The sequence below is a fragment of the Lathyrus oleraceus genome, chromosome 5 (assembly GCF_024323335.1).
Source record: "Lathyrus oleraceus cultivar Zhongwan6 chromosome 5, CAAS_Psat_ZW6_1.0, whole genome shotgun sequence".
Classification (NCBI taxonomy): domain Eukaryota; kingdom Viridiplantae; phylum Streptophyta; class Magnoliopsida; order Fabales; family Fabaceae; genus Lathyrus; species Lathyrus oleraceus.
This window is the reverse complement of record NC_066583.1, coordinates 244324142-244348695: the sequence shown is the minus strand read 5'-3', so window position 1 is coordinate 244348695 and position 24554 is coordinate 244324142. Positions and strand designations below refer to the sequence as shown.

At 36.1% G+C, this 24554-nt stretch overlaps 1 protein-coding gene across 1 annotated transcript; it reads left to right on the top strand.

The window, feature by feature from the left end:
- The first annotated feature begins 15659 nt into the window (after positions 1 to 15659).
- On the top strand, positions 15660 to 21305 carry LOC127083468 (lysM domain receptor-like kinase 3). Its single transcript, XM_051023785.1, has 13 exons — positions 15660 to 16070; positions 16149 to 16631; positions 17437 to 17470; positions 17637 to 17692; positions 17756 to 17914; positions 18295 to 18455; positions 19233 to 19322; positions 19769 to 19862; positions 19949 to 20100; positions 20184 to 20278; positions 20427 to 20568; positions 20676 to 20774; positions 20854 to 21305. The coding sequence occupies exons 1-13, from the start codon at positions 15923 to 15925 to the stop codon at positions 21016 to 21018; spliced, it is 1878 nt and encodes a 625-aa protein (XP_050879742.1). The 5' UTR covers positions 15660 to 15922; the 3' UTR covers positions 21019 to 21305.
- Positions 21306 to 24554: the final 3249 nt, after the last annotated feature.

Here is a 24554-nt window from a genome sequence, read left to right as displayed (position 1 = left end):
ATCTTCAACTGAAAGCAACTATCCACATCATGACCAGGAGCACCCGAATGATACACACAATGCTGTTCAGGCCTATACCACCACCGAGGGTTGACGGGTATGGGCGGCGGGTCTCTGGGAGTAATCAAGTTCCGCTCTAACAGAGAGGGATACAATTCGGCGTAGGACATGGGGATTGGATCAAAAATGATCTTCTTCCTCTCATTACTCGTACTGGCTTGCTGGGAAGCCTGCTGCTGAGGACGATGTTGTTGATGCTGATATTGCTGAGCTGGTCTTCTCTGTTGCTGTTGAGGTTGAGTTGCTGGAATAGTCACAGCAGCCTGACGATACTGTCCTCTGTTTACACTCCTCCTACGGTGCACGACGTTTGTCTCACCCTCTCCCCTTCTGGGTGCCCCAGAGGATGGCTTCTTAGTACTCGAGGAACTTGAAGAGCCAGGATGGAGAACCGGAGCGCGGGTTGCTCTGACATTAATAGTCTCTGCGGCAAGAGGCCGTTCACTGATTCTGATCCCCCTCAATTCATCACCCACGGCATAATCATTGACGAGAATAGTGACAACAGCATTCTCATGAACGGGTACACTCACTGGTGAAGCACGGTGGACTGGTGGAATCACGGCTTCCAGTCTCTGGGCTAAGGCACGCAGCTCCTCTTGCCCCTGAACAACTCCTTGCATCATTGTCATGAACTGGGCCATGTTTGCCCTCATCTCAGCTAACTCAGTCTGAACCTGATCCATACTTCTTTGGTGATTGAGTCTGGTCGCGGTGCGGACGATGATCAACAACCCTGTCTCAGTCAAAACCCAAAGTGAGAAGTCACTTCCAAGCATGTCTGTAATGCAAGGATGGTATGTACATGATATGCGTATGCTATTTTATTATGAATGATCCTGAAAAGGATATGCGTATGCGAGTTAACTTTTTTTTCATTTTCATGCATTACTATCTTTTGGAAAATAAACATGCTATGATGCAAATGATGGAGCCAAGACTGGCAGGAACTGGCATCTGAGGAACCATCTGAAACCCCAAAGTCATCTGAGGAGCTGGCATTTGAACCCAAGTCTGGAGAACTGAGTCACCATCTGAGCGAGTACCCTCAAATTCAGCCCAGGGATCCGAAATAAACGGAACCCTCTGATCAATACCAGGGTCAAACCTCCGGCGTCCAGAAATATAACTCGTAGTCACCATCAGTACCAGGAGTCACCAAATGTACCTGTTAAAATGATCAATCCCGCCCCGCTCACGGGTGTCATCTAGGCCAGGGTAAGGTCGAGAGAAACGCAGCATAAATAACCTTTCGCAGAATGTCATCCTGTGCACACCCGATGTATGCACCGATAATATCCCACCAGGGTCTGAACTGCTCGTGATATCAATGTTCCGCTAAGTGGCGCAATACCACCCGCTTCCCATGAATCACTCTATTCCTAGGTTTCCTAGATTTCACTCATAGCCTGGGTATTGGGCCTTTTACCTCGAGCAACTCCCACCCCAAACAGAGAAACACAGCCAGATGAACAGACGAATATGAATGAATGCAAACATTGATGCAAATAATAAATGCAAACAGTAAATACAAATATATACAAAGAATGCAATAAAGCAGTGCAAAGCAACCAAAGCCCTAACCTAGAGAGCGCTAGGAGAGACTCGCTCAGGGAAGATGGACCAGCATAGGTCAACTTCTCTATTTCCCCAGCAGAGTCGTCAGCTGTCGCATCACGCGAAAAACCGGCGGGAAAACAAGAACAACAGAGCCGCCACCGTGCGTTATTTATCCCAAAAGAGGGAAAGGAAACGCTCAGAGTAAACCTGGGAAAGAACATGGTCTCGCGACCAAAGAGAATGGGTTCGGGAGTCGGTTATGCGAAGGGAAGGTATTAGCACCCCTACGCATCCGTAGTACTCTACGGGATCCACGCACTAAAGGAAGGAATATTGGTTGCTAAACACGCTGCTCATACACACACATACACTGGCTGAAAGAGACACAAGAAAACTGACTGAAACTGACTCGGCAGGATACCGCATCCTGGGCCTACTTAGTCTATCAGGCATAGACATCAGAGTCGAAGTAGTTCGGACTGGGGAAACGACACATGCTCGCTAGGATGTCGCATCCTATGCATACGTATCTTCTCGGACGAGAGAAGAATCAGAGCATTCGTAGCTCGGCTGACATGCACACAAACAAACACAGGCAAAGGCAAACGTGGAGCCTGAATGCCAACCACTGGACTTACATCAGCATCCGAACCAAAACGCACTCAAGAAGGCAAACATGGAGCCTGAATGCCAATCACTGGACTTACATCAGCATCCGAACCAAAACGCACTCAAGAAGGCAAACATGGAGCCTGAATGCCAATCACTGGACTTACATCAGCATCCGAACCAAAACACACACACACTGGAACCTAACTGCCACTCGATGGACTTACATCAGCTTCCAAGCACACAACAAGACAAAACAAAGACACAGGCGCCCGGAGAGATCTGCTCATCTCCTGCCTACGTACCTCATCTGGTATGAGGATCAGGGCGACGTAGTTCCCCTACAGAGGGATAAAGGACTAGCCTAACCAGATAACAGAGGGAGACACAACTAGGGAGACTACGACTCGAGCCTAGATGTTATCATGCAAAATCATCCCTAAGTTAAGGTTTCTAGCTAACTGGCACAGGGAGCCAGACTATCCTAATCATGACTTGCACAGGAAGCAAGCCACACACACACTTAACTTGCACAGGAAGCAAGCCAAGCAAAACCTAACTTGCACAGGAAGCAAGTCTAAACTAACCCTAACTTGCACAGGAAGCAAGTCAAACAATCCTAACTTGCACAGGAAGCAAGTCAAACAATCCTAACTTGCACAGGAAGCAAGTCAAACAATCCTAACTTGCATAGGAAGCAAGTCAAACAATCCTACAAGCACAGATAGCACACACTATACACAAGCAAGTGGCTCAAACAAAGGTTAGGTTTTAGTCGAGGGGTCATATCAACCTCAACAAACAAACCTCTGGAACTGGGTAAATGTTGCTCTTAACCTTGCCATTGAGAGACTAAGGTGAAGCAGATGAAAGGTGAGTGAAGATAAGACTTCACAGCTCTTATCCCTGGCCTGGGAGAGCTTAAGACAAGAATGTGTGGGTTCAGAAAGTGGGAACCCTTCTACACATTTAAAATTGACTCAACTGTACAATTGTACAAGATCTTGGGTTTGTATCTGCAATGCATCAACACAGTGGTGTGAGCAAGGCAGATGACACACTGAATAGCAGGGGATAGGTTGCATATCCCTTGGGTTCTGCCAATTGCCTCTTCACTTAGGAGGACTTTGACTCTATGCAAGGACAAAATTAAACATACACAAACATTGCCTCTTAAGGAGGACTTCAGACAGTTGCCTGGCCAAGTAACAGGCCAGGTCTTCCAGACTACATGAAGTTAGAAGCGTACCTCAATGCAAATTGCTTATACAAGCAAAGCCAAGCAAGTTCAAAGAACTAAGCAACTAAAGGTACCTGAAATGGTCAAACAGATCAGTATACAAGTCAAAGTTAAATCAAAGTGAAACAGATGTCAACCAGTCAACACAAGCAAGTGAATGTGCCAGGCACAAGGCTTAAGGCATGGGAGCCAAGCCACCTACAAAACAAACAAGTTAGACAATGATATCTAAGCAAGCTCAATCAAAAAGAATTGGTCTCATTGGTCATTTGTTGGTCAACCTGAAAACATGAGCTCAAAGGTGAGTAACAGGACCACTAGGACAAGCCTAGGGTCAAAAGAGAATGAAAAAAGTTAAAACAGCAAAGGGCAAGCATCCAAAATCATGTTCAAACAATTAAGAAACACAACCAATTGGGTTCACATTCATATCAATCATCATCATCATTTCATGAACAAATTAGGTCAAAACATAGCAAACAGAAGCTCATAGGAGTCAACAGCAAGACTTGAATTAAAAGTCATCCTAAACATTTCCAAAAATCACCAAATAAATCATGACCAAACACAACCCACAGCATGGTAAGCATGTCAAATTTCATCTCATTTGGACAAGTGGAAGGCAGTCAATGAAAATCAGAAAGTCAAAGCAATTTTGAACATGCTCAAAGAAGTCAACCAAACATGCATCAACTTAGAAAAATCATAAATCAGAGATGGTGTATGATAAATGAATGGGACTAAAACCATGTCAAAGATTAGGATGTCTAGTTATCTCATGTAAAATTTCATGTCCATCCAATAAAGTATGAGAATTTCACAAATGAAATGGGAACATGTGTCACCAAAAGTCAACATATGACTAAACAGGGGAGAAAATCTCAAACAATTAGGAAATGCCACAAATAATTCCAAGAAAATTCACATGTAAACTAGACATACAAGAGTAGGTTCATGCAAAAAATCAGATCAATTGGAGGTCAAGAAGCATGGTATCAAAAATCATCAAGTTGGGCATCAATGGTGTGACACAAATTGTCACACCCTAATTCAAAAATTCATAACTCTCAAACCACATAAGATAAATTCACAAACTCTACACCAAAATCACCATGAGTGTGTCTAGTTTAAGCACAAAAAATTTGGGAGCCATTGGATAAAGTATCACCATTTCCCAAATGTTTTGGCAAAGTGTACAAAAATTGGTCACATGTCACAAACCCAAATAACAATCAAAAACCATTGATCACAAAATTCTGGAAAAATTATGATAAAAAAGTAGAGATCATGATGAACACAACACAAAAAATCCCATTAAATTTGGATTAAAAATGAACAAGTTATGATTTTTGAAAGGTTGGTGATCAAATGAAATAAAAATGAAAGAAACAACATCACTTAATGGGTCATGGGGTCCGGCCGTGGCATTTTTGTAAATAAGCCAACCACTTATCAAAACGGCCGCGTTTAGGGCCAAGGCAGGAAATATTCTGATTGGGCGAGGGGGCTACAGCCATGCGTACGTGTGAATAAGACAAAAATTATGGGCATGGCTTTTGGAAACTAGGGTTTCGCGCACAGTACCCCTTCATCATCTTCAATCAAGTTTAAAAACAAAATTCCCAGAAATGCGAATCGAAGGCATCATGGTAATCATCAAACAACACACATCAACATTTCAAACTCCATTTTCATCGAATCAAGTTAAACAAAAAGAAATAGGCAAAAACAAGTTTGGATGTAAAACTTCCACTCAACATAACTTGACCATTACTCAACCATTTTTAAAACCAAAACCATCAATGAACTCAGCATCAAGAGACCTACCTAAAGCATGCATCTATTTCACAAAATAGGGAGATCGAATTTTTACCAAATTTGATGGACAGTTGTGGTACAGTTGTTGTTTGATGTTGTTGGCCTAAAACAGATGCTCCATAAGCCTTCCAATGATGAATGAGTGAAGGAGTTTGGCTTGCAATAGCTTGGAATGGTTCTGAATAGCTTCTGCCATTAAAGGAGCTTGAAGAAAAAACAGTTGTGTAAAGGCTGCTACAGATGGAGAAAAGTGATTGGAATGAGCTCAAGATGTTGTTTTGATGATGAATCAACAAAGGCAAAGTTAGGTTATCTGGAGTTTCTTGACAGATTTTTGAAAGTGCAAAAAATGAAGTTTTTAGAGCATGAGTGAACCAAGGTTTTTCTGCTGTGAAATGGTGACTGCTACTGGTTCAAAATGATGAAAGGATGGTGTTTTAAGCCAGGCAGTGCTCAGTTCTTTGGAAGTTTTTGGACTGGTTTTTGAAAATGCACCAAATGTGATTTTTTGAGAGAATCAGGGAACCAATGTTTTTTTCTGTTGGTTATGCTGGCTGCAACTTGTTTTCCATGACAGAAAATGAGGTAAAAATCTTCTGTTTTGATGTACAAGGCATGGTCCATGGATTTGTGGGATAGGTTTGGTGAAACTTGTACTTTCTTCCCAAAATTCAAGCAAACTAGGCATGGCTTCATGTACTGCACAAGAATGGGCTTGCAACAAGTTTTAAATGCATTTTCAGAACATGTTTGATTGGTAGAATTGGTTAGAAATGATTATTTTCAAAAGTCAACCATTGGTCAAACTTGAATTTTAATGAAACAAGTCAAAAAATGCCATTTTGATTGGCAAGGTTTTGGTGTATGAAATTTATATTTTTGGAAAGAGGGGAACAAATGTGACTTGTAGGAAAAAACCCCACCCAAATTGGCCAAATGGTTTGAGAGATATGGCCTTTTGAAGTTCAAGAATTTGTGAAAATGGTTTGATCACAACTTGCCAACCATACATGGGAATTGAGAGTTCTTGGACTTTTTGGAAATGGGAGAACAAGATCTTCAACTTTCATGTTGGGCAAAAATTCATTTGGAGCTTATATCATGATGTAAGTTTGAGGATCAAGACTTTCCATTTTTGGTAAGTTTCAATTACAGGTCCAGTTTCCATTTTTGGAAATTTCTGATCTGGCTTCAAATTCTTCCATGATGGTGTTTGACATGATATATGAGGACTATATGGACATGAATGAGACCTCTCAAACCAATTTCCATCATCAAATCACTGATTAGATGGACAGTTGACCAACAGTTGACTTTTCTAGGGTTTTGGATGACTGAACCTCTTCTGATGAATTCCAAACCCTAATTCCTTGAGAACTTGACTTCAAATGATGTCCCAAGACATATGAACTCTTGATTAATGAGCATGGTGTCCAAATTCCACAAGAATGGCCACCATCCACTGCTTTGACTGACTGTTGACTGTCTAGGGTTCTTTGCCTGACTGTGCATGAACTGATGACTTCTGAACATCCAATCTTTGACCAAAAAACTTCAAATGGATCTCCAAGTCATGTGAACATGTTGGACCAACCCTGGGGCCTTGGCTCCTTGAGAAATGCACTTGCTTGCTTGACTGACTGATCTCCTGACCAGTTTGACCTAATTTCTTGATTGGCTTGCACTTGAGGCAAAAGAGGCAATGCAATGCTATGCAATGGACCATGATATGCTATGACCTAATATGAAAATGTATGTACAATGATAGGTGCAAATTTGAGGTGCTACAGATCCAAATGCGTGTGAAATGATGCAAAATTCGTGCAAAACGAATTTGATCAGAATGTGTGAAAAATGTGACTTGAAACTCATCAAAACTCATCCACATGATGCGTTTCAAGGGTCAATTAACTTATAGAGACTTGATTAAGCATGTTTAGGACCAAAATACTTACTAATTTGGATTTGAATTGAGGTTAGTCATGTTCAAAACTCGGGCAATGACAATTTCTTCAGTTCCAAGTCACCATATTCAACTCAATGGGGTATCCTACTCAAGAGGCTTTTTGATCCCATCCTTTTTACAATGTGTTAACATCATGGCCAAGATTAAAATGTTCCAAGAAAGGTTGCATTTTTATGTTTGAGCATAAAGTTATGGAATGTTGAAGTTAGCATGAAAAACTGGTCACATAACTTAGAAAAACTTGAGTGCTTATGGCTGAAAATGACCTATAATGTCCCAATGAATACCATGGTCTTTCAAGCATATTCTGACATTGATACTTGAAGCAAACTTTTAGAGGGCATCACAAATGACATTGTGCAAAAAGAATAAGCCTCAAATTTTTAAAATTTAAGAAGTTATGATCTTTGAAAGTTGGGGAAAAGTCACTTGAAAATAGGCTAAATTTCACTAAGACCACAAATGACCTATAATGTCTCCAAACTTTTGATGACCCTCCAAGCATAATTGGATCTTGTCATATAAAGAGAAGTTGTAGAGGATGTTGTTAAGAGTCATATGCAAAAAGGTAAATTCAAAAATGTTGAGAATTGAAGTAGTTGTGATCCTTGGAACTTTGACTTCAAATTGTTGACTTTTAGGTCAAATCACTTGAAACTAGCTTGTGTACTTGGAATTTTCTTGCATTTCAAAGCACATGAGTGATCATATGAACTTTATATGATGTGTTATTTATTGTCTCTTGATTAAATTTCTTAAAGCTTAAAGTTGCTTGTTGAAGAAGGCATGGAAATAAACACATGAACCTTTGACTTTCCTTGAGAAGTAAGCAACTAAACTTTGAGATGCTCTTGATTTGAAAAACCCTACCTTGCACAATAAACAGGGAACAAGACATATTTTTGGTATTTTCATTAGTGGTTAGATAAGCAATGAATCAAATAAACACAAAGGTAAAACACCATCAAAGAGGTGTTTGGTGATCCCTGCAAAAGCAAACCTAAAGATGGATAAAGGGGAAGGACCAAAATGTGACATTGCTTGTATGCAAATAATGCAAATAAGATATGAGATCTTAGGGTTAAAATTTAAGGTATGATAGATTATTATTGGTTTATATTTAATGTTGAAAAGTCAAACCAATATTTTACTTTTTTTAAGCTTTAATTTTGTTGATTGTTTTTATATTTTTTATATTTACATAGTATTATTATTATTAGTATGCAGGTTTAGAATAAGTTTTATATTTGAGTCACTTGAATATTGAGAAGATAGACCCACTTTTTACTTATTTTGTGCACTTTTGCTTTACCAATTGTACCTCTTATATATTGTAATAAATTTATAAAATATTATATAATATTTTTGGGTTGTTGCACTTGATATCTTTATTTCATTGCATTTTAAATCAGATTTTTAATCAGCGGCTTCGAAATTTGTGTGACGTCAGGCCGCTGAAATTTTCAATACATTGATATGATATTTTTTGCCACGTTATGATCCTTGCGTATGACATTTTACTCATGTTGTCATTTTTCACAAACCGACTTTGAGCATATTATGGTTAACTTTGCATTTTACTCTTGACTTAATTGTGCATTGTTGGTTATCTTTGTGATTAAATAATATGTAATAATACAATTAAATGAACCCTTTCATTAAACAAATCCATTGGTCTAACTTCAAGTAAATTCTTTTTTCAATTTGTTTCTACTTAGTTCAAATTCGAACCTCTTTCTCAATTAACCACAGTTCCAGTTTAAGCCAATTTCTTTATCAACTTCAAACCATTTCAAAATAGCTTTCACAATCAAAACCTTTCAAATTCATTTTCACAACAACATCAATGAAAAGGAAGGATGATGTAGACTTTCCCCTTCCCCAAATATTTGGGTAATGTTGTATAACTTTATGTATGAATACTCGTCTTCCATACTAAAACACATTAATTATTAGGATTAAGTTTGGTTCTCATATAGAAGGAAAAAAACTGATTGGGTTTAGATCTTCCTTAGTCTTCGATTATTTGGACACTGCTGTAGAGCTCCCTGCACGAATAATAGTCTTCCGTTAATGAACCTTAACTAAAATTCACCACAACTTTTTCGTAATAATTAAGAAGAAAAAGACTGATTAGGTTTAGAACCTCCTCAGTTTTCGATTATTTAGACACTGCTATATAGCTATCTGTGCGAATAATCGTCTCGAGTTAATGAATCTTGACTTAATTTTCCATACAATTTTCGTAGTCAATAAGAAGAAAAATGAAGGACGATGTAGATTTTCCCCTTCCCCAAATATTTGGGCAATGCTGTAGATATATGTATTTGAATAATTATCTTCTGCCTAAGACATACTCAAACACATTAACCATAACTTCTCACCATGTGAGATCAACAACTTCTTTTTGCAAAAGAACATTGTTTAGTCCGTTTTAATACAAATACAAACTAGCGCTTAAGCCTTCACCGCGAGCAAACAAGCTAATGTTTAATCATTAGAATGCGATCTAAGCACTTGTTCGATAAAGCAAACTTTAGCCAATCAAACCTATATTTTCTCAGCCCCATGCGATCGAAACCCTTTTCAGAAAGAACATTGTTTGGTCCCTTCTAATGCGAATATAAACTAGCGTTGAAGCCTTCACCGTGAGCAAACAATCCAATGTTTAACCATTAGAATGTGACCTTAACATTTGCTCATTAAAATTAATCAACCAATACTCATTGGCTACGAAGAACTATGTAGATTTGAGTTCTCCATCGCACCTGGAGATACGTAGGACCGAGATTCACGTCTCGTCAAACACTATAATAAAAAACACCAAAAATATATTTTGTCTTGCACAAAACTACACCATTTTGAATTCCTCATTGTACCTGAGGATATGTAGGTGCAAAACTCACAATCTTGTCAAGCAGCCTAATAAAAATATTTTTTCCGACCCCTTTTCTTTTATACTTTCAATAACTCTAAGAAAACAATAAACACAAACCAACATTCAATCGCTAATTTAACTAAAAGGTTCCCGTTGAGTACAACGGACGTGAGGGGTGCTAATACCTCTCCCTTATGTAATCGACTCCCGAATCCGAATTTGGTTGCGACGACCATTTTCCCTTTTAAAGGTTTTATCAATATTTTTATTTTCTTTCATTGGAATAAATAAAGTTCGGTGGCGACTCTGTTTGAATCATTTTTTCCGCAACCATCGCAAATGATCATGTTTTTCGAGATGCGATGATGACATGCATGCTATTCATAACGATCATGAACAAGGCATGCAGGAAAATTAACAAGTAAATATTTTTTATAGGTGTTTAAAGTCAAAACACCAAGATACTATTATTTGATGTAATGTTGTGTAAATTGTAGGTTGTTTTGTGTCATTCTTGGTTTTGATGTAATATACACTTTTGGGTCTTTAATGCAATTTTGGCTTTGATGTAATACAATTTTTGGTTTGTTGTCTGATTCGATTCAGAAAAATGTAGGTTAAAAAATTGAGAATTCTGTAAAATTAGAAAATATATATTAAAAAAAATAATAATTTCACAACGTTTGTTTAACACAATTGTTGTTATAGGTAGAAAGATACAAAATAATAAATTCCAAAAGTGGCGTTGTTGGGTATCGAACCCATGACCTATAAATATTTCACTATGGTTGTTCAATAGAATCGTAGTTATAGGTATCACGCTTTCTAGTTTATTACAAATGGCAATAGACAATGGTTGTAAATAACACACTGACAATCACACGCTACCTAACAATGGATGCTCAACCGTCATTATATGTCTTTTCCAACCATTGTCATATGTCTTTTTTGTAGTATGCTTTTTTCTCTTATTGATATTAAATACGTAATTTGGAATTCTGCCAAGGACAAAAGCCTCCGCCTGGAGGGATTGACAATGGGATTTTACAAAGCTATTTGGGATATCATAAAAAAGGATTTGCTTAACAGTCTTTATGAGTTTTTTCTTGCAGATTACCTTCCAAAGGTTATTTTTGTGTCTTTTCTCGCTCTAATTCTGAAGAAATATAATCCTCAAGATCTCAATGATTTCAGACCTTTTTATCTCGTCGAAAGATTGTACCGTATTATTTCAAAGTTATTTCCAATGAGGCTTAAGAATAACATATGTAGCCTTATAACTAAAAATCAATAGGTCTTCATTCCTAATCGTAATATGTTGGATAAAATCTTAATGCTAAACGAGTTGGTAGATTATGCAAGTAGAAGAAAGAATAAATCATTTCTCTTTAAAGTCGATTTCGAGAAAGCATTTGATTTTGTATCTTGGGATTCACTACAACAAAAACACTTTTTACCTCGGTTGAAAAAGACATCTTACCTTAGTTTTACAGGCGAGGTAACGAATGACGTCATAAATAGCACACTTTACCTCTAGGTTTTAAAAAATTCGACGAGTATGTCTAAAGGTCATTGGTTCGATCCCCAGGGAGACCTTTTTGGAATTCTGAAATGGTGAAAACACATGTCTACTCGGTTTTGACATTTCACCGACGGATATACCACATTTTCACATCGGTTATCTCATAAAATTGACGGGTAAAATAATTTTGAGTTTATTAAATCTAATGTGGGTTTCTTATTTCACTAAACCTTATACTGAACATGTAACTTCTCAAAATTGATTAGGAAAATAATCATATGAGCAATTGTGTTATATTTGAAGAACAACTTACATTGATTAGTGATTTTGAAGCATTGTGTAACTCATCATTCATCCCACACTCTTTTATGGTTAAAATCTCTTCAATGTTTCAAGTTCTTTATTGAACACTTTATTTTCTACTAATTCATTCATGAAAGCATGAAGGTCGAAACCACGAAGAATCGCTTTAAGAGTCAAGATGTTATCCCAACATTAATAACCTAAAATGATATTGTCATCCACGAATTCATGAAGGTCGAAATTAAGGTTGGCAGACAATGAGAAAGGTTGGTATGCAGATTGAGAAACCGCAATATTCATGAGGCCGCCGAGACCCTTTACAACAATAAGGAGCAAAAACGGTGAGAATGGATCCCCTTGGCGGAGACCTCGCGATGCTCGAAAATCCTTGGTTTGGCTTTCGTTGACAAGAACAGAAAGAAAGCTAAAGCACACATAAGTTTGTATCCATTTGATCCATTTATTGTTGAAATTCATTCACTTGAGAACGAAAAACAAGTAATCACTACTACAAATAATACATTTCATGACAACGATTTCACCTCATGTATAAAAAAACCGAGGTATAATTCATGAAAGTGCCATATTTTTTTTAATATACAATATATTATGTCGGTTATTTTGATCACCGAGGGGTAAACTTATTCAGTGTACATGCTTCGAATCCCAACAACTTCAGTTTATGTTTTTATCTCATTAAAAATGGCGTCTTCTTGAATATTTTATTTTTAATCTAAAAATACGCCACTTTTCACCTCGGTTTTCTTTCAAATCGAGGTGAATATGTTTATATGATATATATATATATATATATATATATATATATATATATATATATATATATATATATATATATATATATATATATATATATATCATATAAACATATTCACCTCGATTTGAAAGAAAACCGAGGTGAAAAGTGGCGTATTTTTAGATTAAAAATAAAATATTCAAGAAGACGCCATTTTTAATGAGATAAAAACATAAACTGAAGTTGTTGGGATTCGAAGCATGTACACTGAATAAGTTTACCCCTCGGTGATCAAAATAACCGACATAATATATTGTATATTAAAAAAAATATGGCACTTTCATGAATTATACCTCGGTTTTTTTATACATGAGGTGAAATCGTTGTCATGAAATGTATTATTTGTAGTAGTGATTACTTGTTTTTCGTTCTCAAGTGAATGAATTTCAACAATAAATGGATCAAATGGATACAAACTTATGTGTGCTTTAGCTTTCTTTCTGTTCTTGTCAACGAAAGCCAAACCAAGGATTTCCGAGCATCGCGAGGTCTCCGCCAAGGGGATCCATTCTCACCGTTTTTGCTCCTTATTGTTGTAAAGGGTCTCGACGGCCTCATGAATATTGCGGTTTCTCAATCTGCATACCAACCTTTCTCATTGTCTGCCAACCTTAATTTCGACCTTCATGAATTCGTGGATGACAATATCATTTTAGGTTATTAATGTTTGGATAACATCTTGACTCTTAAAGCGATTCTTCGTGGTTTCGAAATGGCTTCAGGACTTAAAATTAACTTTCGCAAAAGCAGAATTGTCGGATTCAATATTGATTCGAGTTTTTTTAGGAAACATCATATTTTCTCTCTTGTGTCATTGGTTATCTCCCCTTCAACTTCTTGGGAGTTCCCCATAGGCATCAATTCTAGGAAGCGCGAATTATGGGCTATGACTCTTGATAAAATTTGTGGTCGCCTCTCAAGTTAGCATAACAATATCATCTATTTTGGAGGGCGATTATTGTTGTTAAACACGGTTCTTAATTCCATTTCTCTTTACCCCTTTTTCCTTCTAAAAAGCACCTAAAGTGGTGATCCAAAAAATAATTAAGATTCAAAGAGCCTTTCTTTAGAAAGGAGAGGAAAGTAAGAGAATGATCAACAGGGTTTCATGGACAAATGTGTGTAAATCAAAATCTGACCGGGGGTTGGGAATTAAACACTGTCACTTATTTAATTTAGTTATGCTCGATAAATCGGCTTAGAAAATAGTTGATAAGCTTGACTCCCCTTGGTGTCAACATCTTTCCTTTAAGTACAAAGATATTAATGCCATTTTGCTCGATTCGAAAATGCCTTTCACATCAAGCAATTCCTCGATCCGGTGGCATAATCTTAGAAGCATTGTAACTTCTAGGGGAACTTAAGATAATTGGTTGCAAAATAACATCTCCTGTAAACTTGGCGCATGTTCTGAAGTTGATTTTTGGCGGTCCAATTTGCTCGGTTCCCATCCTCTCAAAGTTGAGTTTCCTACACTTTTTGAAAGTTTCCGACATTAAAGGCTAACCGTTTGTAATGTAGGTGACTATTCTATTAATGGTTGGAGTTATAACATTGGTTTATATCCTTATCTTCTCTCTGCAGAAGAAATATATGAACTACAAGACCTTTATTCTCTCTTGTTCAACATCTATTCGGATCCTCTTAAATCCGATACAATTGTTTGGTGGCGGGACTCAAGAGGTCTTTCCTCAAATTTGGTTTACAAAATCTTGTTAGTTGTTTCTTCTGCTGTATTTACGCAAGATCCAAAACTGTCAACAACATTAACTCTAATGTGGAGATCGTTGGTTCCAAGCAACATCCAATTCTTTGCTTATAAGCTTTTCTTGAGAAGGTTGCCAACAAGGGATGAATTAGTTAACAAATGAATCCTTGTTGGAGCGCATAAGCTAGTGTGTCCTCTTTGCCTTGGTCAAACGAAAGATCCAAACCTTTAATTTTTTTTCCCAGTTCCATCTTATGTGTGGTTAATCATGTCGAATTGGATGGATTTGTGTCTGCTGCTGCTGCCTTAAGAGGATATTTTATCCCATGTGATTGCTTTTGATTATTGTTTCATATGAAAGATAAAGAAATTTTTTCGTCTTATCGTTTGGTCCATTTAATTAACTAAAAACATTTTTTTAGTTAAAAAGAGGCCATAAAGGCGAATCGAAACTTATTTTTGCTAGCAAAGAGCCTTAAGATTAATTTGAAACTAAGTTTTCGAGACATTTTCATTTTTGACCGCGAGGTTTATATCATAATCCTATTAATTATTTTTCTTAATTTATATTTTGTTTCAATTCTTTTTCTCTCTCTTGCATCTGGATTGAGTAATAGTCAATATTAATAACTTACTTACTTATAAAAAAATATCATAGCATAATTTAACATAAACCGAACAATAGTTAGAGATAAAATTAAGTTAGCATAGGTAGAAATTATTGTTAACCGCGTCGGTCTCCAACTCTGCCTGACGGCGCTTATCGAGCATTAAGCCATAAGGAGACAAGTCGGCCCCACCCCTCTCATCCCTCTTTATTTTTAAACATTTATTATTATTTGTTTTCTTATACAATTAATTTATTGAAGTATTTCATTTTTTATAATAAACTCTTTTAATAGTACTCTTTCCATCTTATAAAAAAACATTTTATTTATATTTTTTTATATTTTAAAATAAATATCTGTTTAGAATATTAATATAATATTTATTATTATTCTTTATTTATTATTTTTTATTCTTTTTAATTACTCAATTAACTATAGTAACTAAAATTATTTTAGTAAGTTATACAAATTTTATCATTCATTTTCTTAAAAATCATGCGTTATACATATACATGAATACATTATTATCTTATCTTTTATTTTATTCTAGAAGAGACTAATACAGTAATATCTAAAACAAAAAACAAAAACTGCAGACTTGTTCAAACATAGAACAAGGCAAACCCAAACCCATTACAAAAACATCTTTGAAGCCAACTTTGAAAATTCACTTGAATTGTAATAAATTTTCATTCACCAGGTCAACTGAACTCAACTTCACAACTCATCAAACTTCCACAGCAATGATAACTATACAAACTTTCCAGCTCTTTTGCCAATAATTTCCCAATCATCAAACTCAAACCCAATTCCTCATCTCCCAAAATCCTCATTCAATGAAACAACAACACAGATTCACCTTCTTCATCTTCTTCCTAGCAGCTTCAATCCCATCCACAACTGAATCCAAATGCACCAAAGGTTGTTCATTAGCCTTAGCCAACTTCTACCTAGCAAGTGGCACCAACCTCACTTATGTTGCAGGTAACCAACTCAACAATAATCAATTCTCATTCTCAATTTTCAAAAATCATTTCTAATTAATTACTCTTTTTTTTACAGGTATCTTGAAATCCCCAATTCTCACCAAACCAGAAGACATAGTTGATTACAACAGAGACACCGTCCCTAACAAAGACATAATTCTTGGCGGCGAAAGACTCAACATTCCGTTCCCGTGTGATTGCATCAACGGCGACTTTCTTGCTCATAATTTTAGTTACGATGTTCAAACCGGTGACACGTATGCTTCTGTTGCTGGATCCAACTATGCTAATTTAACCAATGTTCAATGGTTGAGAAACTTCAATACTTATCCGCCGAATAGTATTCCTGATACTGGAACGTTGAATGTTATGATTAATTGTTCTTGTGGAGATAGAGAGATTGCGGATTATGGCTTGTTTGTTACTTATCCTCTTAGGCCTGGTGAGACTTTGGGGTCGGTTGCGAATTCGACTAAACTTGATTCCGCGTTGCTGCAGAGGTATAATCCTGGCGTGAATTTTAATCAAGGGAGTGGACTTGTTTTTATTCCTGGCAAAGGTTTGTAACTTTAGTGAACTATTTGTTTGCTGCTAAACATAGTAACTTAAAGTTAAATTCAAATAAGTCTATGGATGTAAGTGAAAATATGATCTTTTATACTAATTTAGAACATTTATAGAAATGAACAAGGTCAAGCCTTTCTTTGCATTATCTGTTAGGTTATAGAATAATGGCGAATTGGAGTAGTTAACGTAGTTAAGAGTTGTTATAGTTCGTTAGTTATTTGAATTAGTTAGAGAGTACTGTATGTGTTATAGATAGGAGAGTACAAAGGTTAGAGAGTGTCTTTTGAAAATTGTAAGGTTTATGAATAGGGTAGCAACTCGGTTGTGAAAGGGAAATCCTTAGATGAGCAATTCTTTCCGATTTATTAATAAAAATGTTCTTTCTTTGAGATTCAATTCTTGGGTTCCTAACATTATCACACGCTCAGGGATTTTAGTTGGTTCTCCACGGGTTAACCATAGAGCAAGCGATTGCATTTCACGACAGTAAAGGGGACCTAGCTTCGTAATTATAGTATTGTAACCCTAAGCATCTCCTGTCATGGGTCTAAAGGTTATGGCCTTCACTTTTAGTGATCGTAAGGATCATCAAATGGATCATAATGTCAATCCATTTTTGAAAAAGAGAAAACCCTAATTGATTGTTGTAGTTACAAGATTTATTAGGAAAAATTGTAACAATGGTTTGCTAACAAACATTATGCGTATCTTTAATTGTGTCTTTAACTATTTTCTTATTTATTACAAAATTCAATATAAGCATCTTATTTTGTTCTTTCAATTATTTTTTCTTCCAGATAAAAATGGTAGCTATGTGTTTTTGGATACCAGGTAAATGTTCTTACTCTACATTGTATGCAATCTGTGTTCACATGGTTGCGTTAATTTTCGCACGCCAATGAATTGATGAAACTCATGACATGTTCATGTTGTTGCGTTAATTGCGCGCCGATGAATTGATGAAACTAATGACTGTGTTTTTTCTTCTCTTATGCAGTTCAGGAGGTTTGGCTTTCTCTCTTATCAGAAAACTGGTTTTGATGCATGTGGTCAGCATATACTAACGGTGGAGGAAAAATTCTACTTTGAACTCATATTTTGCTTCTATGTAAACAGGTCTTGCGGGTGGGGCTATTGCTGGAATAGCTGTTGGAATAGTTGTCCTTCTTTTATTGGCAGCTGGTGTATATTTTGGATACTTCCGAAAGAAGAAGATACAGAAAGAGAACTCTCTTTCACGAGATTCCACTTCACTTTTCCCTCAGGATGGGAAGGGTATGTTTATTTCTTATAATCCTTCCAAAACTTCCCTTCTCTTACCTTTAATGGAGACATGGAGTTAATAGTTAATACCTGTAATGGTATTTAATCTTGTCTTTTATTCTGGTACAGAGGAATACACACACACACAATATCATCTTCTCAATATGTGCTACTCAATTTTCTCTAGTGTACATTTGTTCCTCTTTTTGGTCACAAGTGCACGTTTGTTCCTAGTATCGTCTTTTCTTGTTCCAATCATCTACCACGAACAATCTCATCACTGCAACTCCTATTGTTTTTTACTCTTATTGGTGCCCTACTAAACATTTAGTATCTTTAGCTCTTACATGTTCTTAAAAATAAACCGTAGCTCATGATTTGGCACTTTTCAGATGAAACTTCTCGTAATGCTGTGATCACCGGCATAACAGTCGACAAATCAGTTGAATTCTCATATGATGAACTGGCAGCTGCCTCAGATAACTTTAGCATGGCTAATAAAATTGGTCAAGGAGGTTTTGGCTCTGTCTACTATGCAGAGCTGAGGGGAGAGGTGAGTAATAACATTTATTATAAGTATTATTCAGAAAAATGCCGTTCTGATATTCATAGGAGTTTATCAATGTTTATTCATCAAGGTTTAGTATTGGCTGATTGTTAGTTGATTGAAAACAAGTTGAAGTAGAAGATTATAGTATGAATACATGGATACTATGTGATATTTTATCAGATATAGTTGATAAGCTTAGCTATTATGTAACGCGACTGATACGTGAATAAAAAAAGGAGACACTGAGAACCTTGGTAATTCATGATTCATCGCCATTTGGGCCAGTAAATCTTACTTGCCATATTGGGATCTATGATGAAGATATATATCAACATATTCATCATTTTTTGTTTGTTTGTGACACACTAAACCAAGCTGGAAAGTACTTGTGACTTGTGAGAAAGGATTGAGAGTTGCTTCAAAATGGTTTTCCAATGACAAATTAGGATTCTTCAACAACCAAAATGGATAAGTGGAAATGACGGCAATACTGAAACAGTTCGATTGATATTTTTCCTTTCATTTTACATTTTACTAAGAAAGTTTATCCTTGATTTCTTGAAAATTGAGATTGTTGCATAATATTACCATGATTTTCTGTTCTCTTAATTACAATAGAATTCATTTTGGTTGTTAAACACACATACATGCCACTGTATTTTTGCTTTACATAATTCTACACTGGTGAATCACAGTATGTTTGTTCTAAAAAGCCAATGTGTACTGTTTCTATTAGAATTCATATTCTCATACCATAAGCCAATAATTTTGCTGATGCAGAAAGCTGCAATAAAAAAGATGGATATGCAAGCAACAAAGGAATTTCTTGCTGAATTGAATGTCCTGACACGCGTTCATCATCTTAACTTGGTACTAATTCCTTAAAACTTGAAGCATTTATTTGTATTAATTTTGTCTAGTGTTGAATTGCACCATGCGGGCAAGATTTATTCCAAGAGAACTTTTAGTAATTCCATTAATTGGATCTAGCTAGGGTAAATTTTGTAAAATCTCTCTTTAAATAATTTGAACGTGTGGAGAAGACTTGTAGAAGCTCCAGTAGTATGTGTAGATTAGACAGAGTTCAGTCTCAACTGTTATAGTAGAGAGAGACCATGAAAGGTTATAGGCCCGACAAACCATAAATGAGATTTATATTTAATTGATTTGTCATTAGAAGTTATTTACAGTACAATATTCTGGTGCCAAGGCTTTAGCTGTTGCAGTGATGGGAGCATTAGCTAGAACATTGACTTGGTGGTTTAAATTTTAGTAATCTTATTGTGTAATGTCTTAAACTCTTAACGACCATCCAGGTGCGGTTGATTGGATATAGTATTGAGGGCTCTCTTTTCCTTGTCTATGAATACATCGAGAATGGAAACTTGAGTCAGCATTTGCGTGGTTCAGGTTAGAACAACTTATACTTTAGTTTTTATTTTCTTATAATGTATTGTGATGGTCTTGTGCTAACAGTAAAGTGATAATTTTTCCAGGTAGAGATCCACTGCCATGGGCTACACGAGTGCAAATTGCTTTGGATTCTGCCAGAGGTCTTGAATATATCCATGAGCATACAGTGCCCGTATATATCCATCGTGACATAAAGCCAGCAAATATATTGATAGACAAAAACTTCCGGGGGAAGGTTGAATGTGTTACGAGATTGATCTATCTCTATTTTTATTATTTGGATCACTATGGAAGCTCATAAAATGTTCATATTTGTAGGTTGCTGATTTTGGATTGACCAAACTGACGGAAGTTGGAAGCTCATCACTTCCCACTGGTCGTCTTGTCGGCACATTTGGATACATGCCACCAGAGTACGATTTACTGAACATAGTTTTGTTTTTCTTTTCCTCTTAATAAATTGTATATCTTGGATTTGCTTGCATTGAATTCAGTTAAGTTTAAGTTTACGTTTTTTGTGCATGTGGATTTGTTTAGTGATTCCCATGGTTTTATGTGAAGGTATGCTCAATATGGAGATGTTTCTCCCAAAGTAGATGTTTATGCCTTCGGAGTTGTTCTTTATGAAATTATTTCGGCAAAGGAGGCAATCGTCAAGACCAGCGAATCTGTTGCTGCAGACTCAAAGGGACTCGTATCTATGGTCGGTCTTGACTTCACTACTAAAGATTTTTTTTAACTATAAAATGTCTTTCCTCATCAACCTAAATAGTGGTATTAATTTCTTTTTATTTTTATCTTGCAATGCAGTTTGAAGGTGTTCTTAGTCAGCCCGATCCTTCCGAAGATCTTCGTAAAATAGTGGATCCAAGGCTTGGGGATAACTACCCTGTAGATTCAGTGCGCAAGGTGAGAACATCTGTTAATAAACCCTTTCGTGTTAACAATTTCAAGAATGTTGAACCTATGGTCACTGTTTTGCATGCAGATGGCTCAACTAGCGAAAGCGTGTACACAGGAAAATCCTCAACTGCGTCCGAGTATGAGATCCATTGTGGTTGCTCTTATGACACTTTCTTCAACTACGGACGATTGGGATATTGGCTCCTTTTACGAAAATCAAAATCTTGTGAATCTTATGTCAGGAAGATAGGATTAAACGAACTCGTTGATTTTGTATGCACAATGTTTGGAGTTAGATTTCCGACATTGCACCGATTGTTGAAACAGAAGTGTTTATAAAATGGATTTAGCAGATAGGAATTTGTACATTGTATAGCTGTATTCAGTAGAAAGAGTGAAGGGATCAACAATTTTATCATTATTTACCATCAATGTAAACATGATCTTAGGCATTGAGACATGCATCTGTTTCTCTGCCCGGGTGCACTAATCCATGTAAGTTTGTCTAATAAATTATTTTTAAGGCCTCTTGAGTTATACTTGTATTGAATTATAGATAATTACACAATATTTAATAATTGATTGCAGTTGTATAGAAATTTGAACTTTTTTTTTTCCATAAGAAATCTGAACCTAATTAGACAAACAAATTTGCAGATAAGTTGAATTTAAGTATATCACCCGAGTCAATGTAGTTGACCACATCTAGTGTCTTTGATCAAAGGTAGAACCGTCCTAATTTTAATGTAGTTTTTTTTTAAATAAACAAAAAATCAAACAACCGTGTATGAAATCAAAATTTTCATGCACACAACCTAGATCTTGAATTTTGATGTTTATTCAAAAGAAGCCACTATACTTCTTTCCAAGTCTTATTTCTACTAGTAGATGTTAATATGTACATAAACATAGAGAAGCTAAATCCCACCAACATCTATCCTTTTTATAATTAAGTTAAGGGCTAATCACTTTAGGGATGTACTACATTGGCAAAATTAAAAGAGGAGTGTAGTTCCCACCTTTAGTGGTGAAAAAGCATCCTTAAAAAATTCGAAAATATCTTTGAAATATTAAAAGGAAGTTAATCTCTCTATTAATGGAACGGTGAGTTTGTAGATTAAATCCCGAACTAACCATTAGACACATTTTAAATCCATGATAGTGTTTATTTCACAATTCGGTGCATCGGTGCATATTACGGAAGTTAACCTTAAGGTAGTATATTTCCCTTAAGGATAATATTTTTGTTATAAGTTTGAAATATTTTAATAAACCTTAAATAATTCAATCAAACTATACATTAATCACAAAATACAATAAAGATATCATATATATATATATATATATATATATATATATATATATATATATATATATATATATATATATATATATATATATATATATATATATATATATATATATATATATATATATATATATATATATATATATAGTTCAATCAAACCATACATTTATGCAATGCAATCAAAATACTATATATTAAGGCAAAATACAAACCACACATTATTCACAAAATAGAAACTAAAATACCGATCAAAATACAAAGAAAAACTCAACTACTAGGTATATTTAACCCATGGTTCATCCTTCGCGTCTTTACTGCAAGACATTTTATGTCTCGACTATCATGACCTCTATTGCGGTCCTTCCAAGAGTGCCTTCCTGAAATTCTCCTATCTCTATACCCGCTCACCCAATAGCCACAATGTGCTAACAAATCAACAACACATCAACGACATGGTCCGCCATAGCCCGCTCCTTCTATAATAACTCCCGATGAGCTAACATAGGTGTCTCTCCCTCTACATCCGGTGGCAAGTAAGGATGTAACACTCTAAAAAAACATTGGATGTAGTCGTATACAACACTCCATTGCTGAGGAGATGACACACTACATACATCTTATGGAACCAGATGATCATGGTATTCCACAAATATCTCATCAACATCTCTGCGATGGAGTGTGTGAGGAGGAGTAAATGTGAGGGCTCTAAGAATACCATGCAGATACCCGAACTGGTGAATGACTCGTTTAGGTAGATGTCGATACATCTTTCGTAACCCATAAGCAAGCCATAAGGAGTAGAAGAATATCTCATCGAATGGGCGTGTCTTAGGATGATCGTCGTACAATGTAAAGTTTATATCATCTGCAGCAATGCAATCAAGATAAACTCATAAAGGATCGATCGCTTGATTCCCCCTGAGCGGGATGAAAAAGCAAGCATGTGGCAAAGCCTCGTCGTAGTCATCCATATATGCTCATCCGGAGGCGCGTGAAAAGTGCTAGAGGATCCATACCTAAAAATGATTCAGATGAAATATTAGTAACGACGTAGCACAAGTGTTAGGAAAATAAGTAGCAGTAAAGGTGAAAATATATTACCGTAAATAGGGTAGTGCTTGCTATCATATGTCTAGTCTTCCATAAACAAGCTTCATAAAACTTGAAGTAGAGGTAAACCAAACAAGAGACCCTCAGTTGTACTCATGAATCCTCTCTAAGTCAATGAAGTATCTTAGAAAAACGACATTGACATAGTATGCACTTTTTTCCATGAATATGGACGTTCCAACCACATACAATAGATATTACCTCAATGCACATACTTTTTAATGTGCTACTTGTGCATCATTACCATCAGCCTCAACTGCCGCATTTAGAGGGTATATGTACATCCTCTCTAGAAACCCGAATCTGGCATGCCATCATTTGGTGTCCTCTATCTCATGTTGGGCATCACCTGTGTCAACTCCCAAATAATGCAACATCATGTCTAATACCTTAGGTTTATTGAGTCTAGAGTAGTTTAAAAATCTTCCCCTGATCGCAAGATGTACGAGGGATGATACATCATCAAGTGTGATGTACATCTCACTGATCGAAAGATGGAATGAAAAAATATTTGAGTGTTGTCTCTTAATAAAAGCATACAACAAACCATGATTAATAAAAGTATACCCAGTCCTGCATAAATTTTGTAGCCTATATAACCGCATGACATCCTGAAACCATAGTTCATCGAGATGCGACAACCTTGCAATCTTCCTACCATAATTGATACATTTTAACGACTCATGTTGTTGTAAAAAAAAAACATCAACATTAGATTGTTGAAATCTTATAACATATATGTTTAAAAGAATAAATACAAGTTTATTTTACCTCTCCATCTCATAAGTGTCTAGAAGCATGGTCTACATACAAGTAAAATAATGAGGTGTTTGAGGGCCCTCCTAAATAAACATCAAGAACCACAATAACATGCTAGACTTTTGGGGAATATAGGGTAGCAGTAGAAGGCTCGTGCCTTTGGGAGGACGATGCCAGAGACATGTGAACTTCGGAAGGCGATGCTTCTGCATCAAAGGAAGTGGCACCAACGGCTGAACGAGAGAATCTAGTTATTTCCCTCTAAACTAAAGCATGTCGGTGTTGGTGTAAGCCCTAGAGACCAATACTTTTGGTACTTGTATCGAATTATTTATTAATAATAAAAGGCATTTTCTTTATTATGGTTGATTAATAAAGTCCCTGGAATAGATAGTCGATTTAATGTATTAAGTGTGACTTAATCATGAGAGCACATTAAACATAAGGACACTATTCTTAAAGTATCCGTAATCGAGCTTTAGTGTGAAGTGGGATAACATTAAAGCATTAAGACTATTATGTTTGTAGACTGATGATCACATCTCATGGATCATGGATAAAGAGTTATCAAGTCTTAAACATAGGTATGAATATTAGGAGTAATATTT

Coding starts and splice junctions, on each gene's coding strand:
- LOC127083468 (XM_051023785.1), top strand. CDS start 15,923: ATGAAACAACAACACAGATTCACCTTCTTCATCTTCTTCCTAGCAGCT. Junction 17,471..17,636: donor TATGTGTTTTTGGATACCAG/GTAAATGTTCTT, acceptor TCTCTTATGCAG/TTCAGGAGGTTTGGCTTTCT. Junction 17,693..17,755: donor GGTTTTGATGCATGTGGTCA/GCATATACTAAC, acceptor CTATGTAAACAG/GTCTTGCGGGTGGGGCTATT.